The 6954-nt window shown below is 41.8% G+C and overlaps 1 protein-coding gene across 1 annotated transcript in view; it reads right to left on the reverse strand.

Annotated features, from left to right (window-relative positions):
• Positions 1-6954, reverse strand: part of LOC119415963 (copine-2) — a 28759-nt gene that overhangs the window by 1950 nt on the left and 19855 nt on the right. Inside the window, exon 3 of the mRNA XM_037683132.1 lies at positions 3958-4194. Within this exon, the coding sequence (XP_037539060.1) occupies positions 3958-4194 (237 nt within the window). The remainder of the gene's footprint in view (positions 1-3957; positions 4195-6954) is intronic.

The raw sequence follows: 6954 nt of genomic DNA on the forward strand, positions 1-6954 counted from the left end.
AGAGGCGGGACGAGAGGCGGGACGAGAGGCGGGACGAGAGGCGGGACTTCGCTGCGAATCTGGAAGACATCCTGCTGCTGGGGAGACTTGAACTGTGTCTCGATGGATTTTTTCAGAGGCTCTAAAGTAAAAAAGCAGAACACCACCTAGTGAGCTAATATTAAAATCAAACGTTTAGTAATAAAGATAAAAAGTAAAACCGTTACTGAGAGGGATGCATTATTTTATGGTATGATAAATATGGGATTAAAGTCATATTTACAATGTTTTCAAATGGAGCTGCATTTTCCCCTCAGGATCACGAGTGTGTAGTAAAATTGCTGTAAGTGCATTTGAAAAAATTCTAACTAAATTAAAAAAAGTACAAAAACTTGTAGGTATTTTAAAGAAAAGAACAAAAATCATGTTTATTGGCTGCACCAAAATTAATAAGATAGAACTTAATTAATTAATAAATAAAAGCATAGACAAAAATAAACGTGTGGCTGATTTTCGCCATAAAGACGATACAAAGGTTAGAAGTTATTGCGTTCAGGCTAACATCATTAACATACAGACACGTTCACATTGTGCAAACGACCAACTCCTGCTAGCAGAGGGCGCCCCTGCAGGACCACACACAGCCTGTTTGACTCTCTTTCTGGTAACTTCGCTGTGTTCTGCAGCTTTAGTTCTTGGAACTGATTGAAGCAGATGTCGCTTGTCCTGAGTCTGGTTCTGCTAAAGGTTTCTTCCTCATGAGGGAGTTTTTCCTTTCCACTGTTGCCTTCGTGCTTGCTCAAGATGAGAGTTCTGTGATGGAGTTAAATTCAAAGCAGTCTGCTCCTCAGATAAAAAGTGTTAACTTTATATATATATATATATATATATATATGAATGCTTCTGATCAGTGCCCTGTGATGACTTCTGTTGTGACTTGACACTATATAAAGTAAATAAACTGAATTGAATTGAGTTGCATGTAAAAATAAGGCACAAACTTTAAACAAAATCAGTTTTTATGAAAATATCTGTGCTCCTGTGGACAAGACTCACCTGCTGGTTTCACTAATTGTGACTTTCTGCTAAATTTAGGATACAAAAACCAAAGTGGTGCCATTTGTCTCAAATCGTTAATCAGGAGAAGTGCTCCTGGAGGCTCCTGACGCAGTTTTTGTTCCTTGATTGTGGACCAGCCTCCATCTGTGCTTCACATCAACAAACTGACTGTTGCAAATGACCTCTTCAAGTAACATATTCTGAAGATCAGTTTACCCATGATGCCTTGCTGCTCTGATTCTATAAATAATATTGCTGATTTTAAATTAGTTGAACAAACTGTTTTACAAACCCTGGATTTAGAAAGACCTACAGAAACCAAGAGCTTCTTCAGTAACTCTGCTGTAACGATTTTACAATACTTCTAAATTTAATGTTGCAATACCAGACAAAAGAAAGACGCTAAAAGATTCAGACAGTGCATTTATCAACACATTTTAAATGACTCCTTTATTTTGAAGTTATTCATGAGCTGTTAGATTTAAAACCAGAGCAGTCTGAACTCACAATCTCTTACTTTTAGGAGGATAATTACAAAATATTGTCCATTTGAGTTGCTTTAAGTTACCAGACACAAACAAGTACTACTACTACTACCAAGTACCTACTTGAATATCTTGCACAAAAACATTAAGGTTTACTTTCATTCGCTGTTCAGTTCCAGTCCAGAAAAACGCTCATCTCCAAACAACAAACATTCACTATTCAAATCCCTCAGCGACAGGTGATAATGGCATACAGCTTGCTAAGGTTTAAATTTCTCCTACAATGGTTATAATTTGTAACTTGAGAAAAGATCATTTAGTTTTTACGTTGTGGTAATAGTTGCTAAAAGTTAAATTAGTAGTACAAGAGCTTATATCATGTTGTTGTGATTTCTCCATTTCCTTTCTGCCTCAGCCTAATTTCAGCCCCGCTCTCTCTCTCTCTGTCTGTTTTCTTGCTCTCTCGCCCACCACCTGGAACGAAGCCAGTAAACATTGTCTGTTCTTCCCACGACCAGCCCACGCATGCCCAAAAGACCCCACTGAAGACCACGACAAGCCCCAATGCCACGCTAATGAGACTTCCTGTGAACAAGCCGAAAGCGTGCACGTGCCAATTAACCTTTGTGCCCACCTGCAGCACACGTGCACGGACCCTCATTAACATAATCTGAGCTCAGGAGCTCATCAGCTCAGCTCACTGTGTCTCTGCTGAGGGCGAGATAACCAGCCGAACCTTTGAGCTGCGTGAGATAATACAATGAGAGGAGCAACAGGCGCCCGTTTCTAATCAGACGCCGTGATGTGGTGCCGTTAGGTGAAGCCTCGGCGCTGAAACAGCTGAACAAAGCTGCAAAAAATTGACTGGTTAAACAGCCGTCAGACCGCTCTGGGAGGGTTTGATTGGAGATGGTTGCAGAATTTGAACACAAGAACAAGTGTTGGTGAACACACAACAAGTAGATTAAAACCAAGCTTTACTCCATTTTACACAACAGTTGTATCTTTTGTGTCCCAAGTAGAGTTGCATTCGGGCCTAAAAAATCCTGATCCGACCCGGCCCCAGCCCGTAGGCATTTTTTTCGAACTCGACCTGACAATTAACTGCAATTGGAGGCCCAAATAAAAAAACAAAAAAGACTTTTTTAATTTTTTTATTAAACTTTTATTGCTTTTGTAAGCAAATCATTTTGACATGATAGTTTTAAAAACGTATTTCAAAGAAAGAACGATATAAGATTTCTTGTTTCACCAAATGGATATTAACAAAACAAACAGCCTAAAGAAAATCACCTCTAAAGATAGGCTATTATACAAATGAACAAAAAATTTTAGAGCAAAATTATTTGGAAAAATATAGAACAAGGCTATTTTAATCGAATGCGCTGCCTGCTTCGGCTTTTGTAGATGCTGCTACTTCCTTCACCGCAGATGACAGCAGGTGCAGAGACACACGTGGCCGGTGATCAGGTGATCCATCTGAAGCTTAACTGGACATATTTTTACTTCTTTTAACCGGCCAGTCAGTGGACGCACGCGATCCATGATGATCTGTAACAATTTTATATTGTGTATTCTTACTTAGTTTTCTTTGTGCTGTAATATTTGTAAAGCCGCATCAAAAACTCGAGACTGACCCGGCCCACCCATCGAGCACATAATTTTGGTCCGACCTGGCCCGAATTTTGGGTCGGGCCTGGGCTCGGGTTAGAAATCGCAGCTCTAATCCCAGGCCAGCACTGTAAATAAGAATTTGTACTTAGTGTTTATGCCTGGTTAAAGAAAGGTGAAATTTTATATACATATATATATATAGTATAAAATAAAGATATTCTGTTAGTAAGACTCTCTCAGAGATGTTAGAGGAGCTCACTTTAGTAAGTGCTTCAAAATATGACAACAACAACTGCAACTGACAAAAAAAAGGGGCAAATTTCTGTTGTAGCCCGACTGAATTCAGATTGTTAGTGACCAGCGAGCTGGTCAGTCGTGTTTTATGCATCCAGTTTATTGAGCATGGACTTTTGGTGTAGCACTCTAGAATTACAGAAACTAAATTAAAATGGGTTTAAGATGTTTGTAACAGCTCTGCAACTATTTTGAGAGAAATATTTTTGAGCATGCTCAAAATGCAGAAAATTAGACAAACTTGAGGAAATTCAAAACCATATGAGGCATTTTAAAGAGTCCCTCGTGAACACCGTTAGCAGTTTGTCATCAACTGTCGCAGTGAACAGTTTTAGAGTGGAGCTCTGTAAGAGTTGCCCACACTTCTGGCAGATCCCCCAACTTGACTCTGAGCTTTGAAGGCCCAACATCTGTGGATCAGCTTCAACACCCTGATCACGCTACACAATGGAGCCATCAATATCAGCTGAGGACACTGTGAGTCCAGAATTTTGTGTTTTAAAAAACCTGAAGTCTGGTAACTCACATTACGGAAATCCCTGAAAGGAACAAACTGCACGATGTCCCGGACCGCCTCTTCCCCCGTGTTGGACCTCAGGACACTGGCGTCTCCGTCCAGGAACTCCATGGCGGCGAAGTCAGCGTTGCCAACACCGATGATGATGATGGACATGGGGAGCTTGGACGCCTGAACGATGGCGTGGCGAGTCTCGTCCATGTCGCTGATGACGCCGTCTGTGATGATGAGGAGCGTGAAGTACTGCTGCACAGGAAAGGAAGGAAAGGAATCAAAGAGATTAAAGAAGCTTTTCTTAATCTGCCCAAAATTTTCAGAAAGTCCAGCAGCATTGTGCATCAAATAAACTTATTATTGAAGTAAAATAAACCAACTTTTTTTTATAAACAGTCCGTTAAAAAGGTTCTGTTGGCACAGATGACTTGTTCCTTTAAACTTTTCATCCATTATTACTTTTAATGTTTGAATATGATTTTGGAAAAAAGTTCAACAGGTTTTCTGAAGATAGAAGGTATGTTTAGATTTTACAAATTTCTTTTCACTTTTTAAAATTAATTAAAATATAAAAGTTGGGTTTTTTTGTTGTTGAATTGAACTGACTAAAAGTTGATAAATCATGGACGTGCATCCAGTGATTATCTGCTAAAAGATTTGCTAAAATGCATCAAATTGTTCATGCCATATTTTGCTAACAGACTGTTTTAAAAACAGATATCATGAGTTTAGTCAGCGTCTGGAGTTTGTGCCAGGGAGGACTCAAAGCTACTACCACACAGTCATGATCAGTGTCAGATCCTCATCTGCTCATGTCTCTGCCCCTTCATGACATGCCACGTTTTTGCTCACTCCTGCCATTGTTTCTGACCCTCGAGCCATAGTTTCTGTTCCCCTGCTTTGTGTTGCCTATCACCCATCCTTAAGTTCAAGCCTGCTCCCTCCAAGCCTTGCCACGCCTCCCTTTTTTCTCCACAGCAATCAGCACTCATAAGCTTCACCTGTTCACCTGCCTTTATAAGCTCCATGTCCACAATCTACCAGTGCCAGATTATCAAACCCTTCATGGTGTTAGATGTCCAGCCATCTTGTTCCTGCTCTAGTTCACGCCTGATATTCAAGTCTTGTTTTTGGATTCAACCTCACGCCTCGTCTTTGGGATTAACCACTCTGCCTACCCCTCATCTGATTCTGCTCTGCTCATCTGACCCTGGTACAACTACATTTTCTGCCTCACAGATATTAGAATAAGGATCACCCTTTGGACTTGTAACTGGAACTTTGACTCCCCGTGCTTGACCCCTGCTTCACCTTCTGGAACATGACCCTGGATTACCCTGCTGTTCACAGCATTAAAGGCCTCCTCTGAAGCTACCTTCCCACCAGTTAGTGACATCATCCTGCCCAGCTCCAACTGGTGGCCCCACCTCGCCTGCTTGTGTGAAATGCAGACTGTGAGGTCCGGTCACCACAGTTGGATCCTGACCCATTCTGCAGCTGCAAAATTAATAAAACTATTCTGTTTTTACTCTTGTCTGACTGCATTTTAATCCAAAAACCTGGCCCATGATACACACACACACCCACACACACATACACACACATGAATTCTACCTAACAAACCGGCAAAGTCCATGCTCAATAATCCAGGTATACAATCCAACAATTTTCAATCAGGTCATCTGGACAGTTTTTTGTTTTTTTGTGCTGAAACGTTTCACCTTCCATCCAGAAGGCTTCATCAGTCAAGGAAACACAAAACTGATTCTTCCCCCAACAGCTTCCTCTAAAGTAGAACAAACCAGTTACGCTGGTGCTAAGATGGTCTCTTTGGCACGCCCCCTACTCCGGAGCCGATATGTCGTCGGCAGTCATGTCAAAATGGTTCAAAACCAACAAAGTCCATGCTCTACCTAACAAGTCCAGACTGTGATCCTCTGCCACGAACAGATCTGTGACGCCTTTATCTAGAATTTTCCAGTTCTAGAATAAAGTTCTAGAATTGTGCTGCTCAAGGTGGCTTCATGTTGGGAGTAGTTACTTCCATTCTGAGATTGCCTTTGAAAACTTAATTCTTTTTCTGGATGTAAATCACTTTCTTTGATTATTTCCTCTGGTGTCAGATGCTGTGCAGCTGGGAGGATTTTACTGAAATATTTTTACTTTTGGACATTTGTTATGATGCGTAACCATGACAAGGTGGTTTTTACAACCGGGAGCAGCTGATTAACATCTCAAAAGCACAAATACCTCAACTACAGCTCCAAATCTCAAATGAATTGAAAAGGGAGTGCCATGGATGACTTCCCATCTACCTGGCAGAGGTGCTCGAGTGCCTGACCGCCGAGATCCAGGAGCTGGCGGGAAATGGAGCTGGTAACAATGGGAGGATCGGCATCATCCCTTGACACCTGCAGATGGCTGTCCACAACAACAAGGAGCTCAACAAGCTGCTGGGAAGAGTGACCATCGCTCAGGGGGTTCTGCTCAACATTCAGGCGGTCCTGCTGCCCAAGAAACTCACCAAATCCAAGTAGACAGATCAACATCTACAACCGGTTTCTACAAGAGATCCTTCCTGCCCACAGCCATCAGCATCTAAAACAACTCTTTAATGAAACCAGGATGATGAGTTACGTTTAATTTCCCTTTGGGATTAATAAAGTATTTTTGAACTGAATTGAATCTGTCTTTGCTGGATAAAAAGTCACACTTCCATGTGACGCGCAGACAAACACATCACAGGGAGGGCTCCGAAGCCTCGTTTATGCACCAGCAGCAGCGCTTGTTAGAGAATCGTTATCACACAAACGGCACTGCCGGCCCGCAGCCTTTGTGTTTGAGGCGCCAACAGGAGATACAGGCGCTCGCTCGGCCACCAGTTACACGTTTTCTCATTATCCGAGGAGCAAGAACCTAAAAACACCCACTTTCTCAACCACGAGCTCAGCAGGTGGTCCCCCCTACACACACACACACACACACACACACACACACACACACACACACACA

Source organism: Nematolebias whitei, chromosome 10 (genome assembly GCF_014905685.2).
Source record: "Nematolebias whitei isolate Nwh7 chromosome 10, NemWhi1, whole genome shotgun sequence".
NCBI lineage: Eukaryota > Metazoa > Chordata > Actinopteri > Cyprinodontiformes > Rivulidae > Nematolebias > Nematolebias whitei.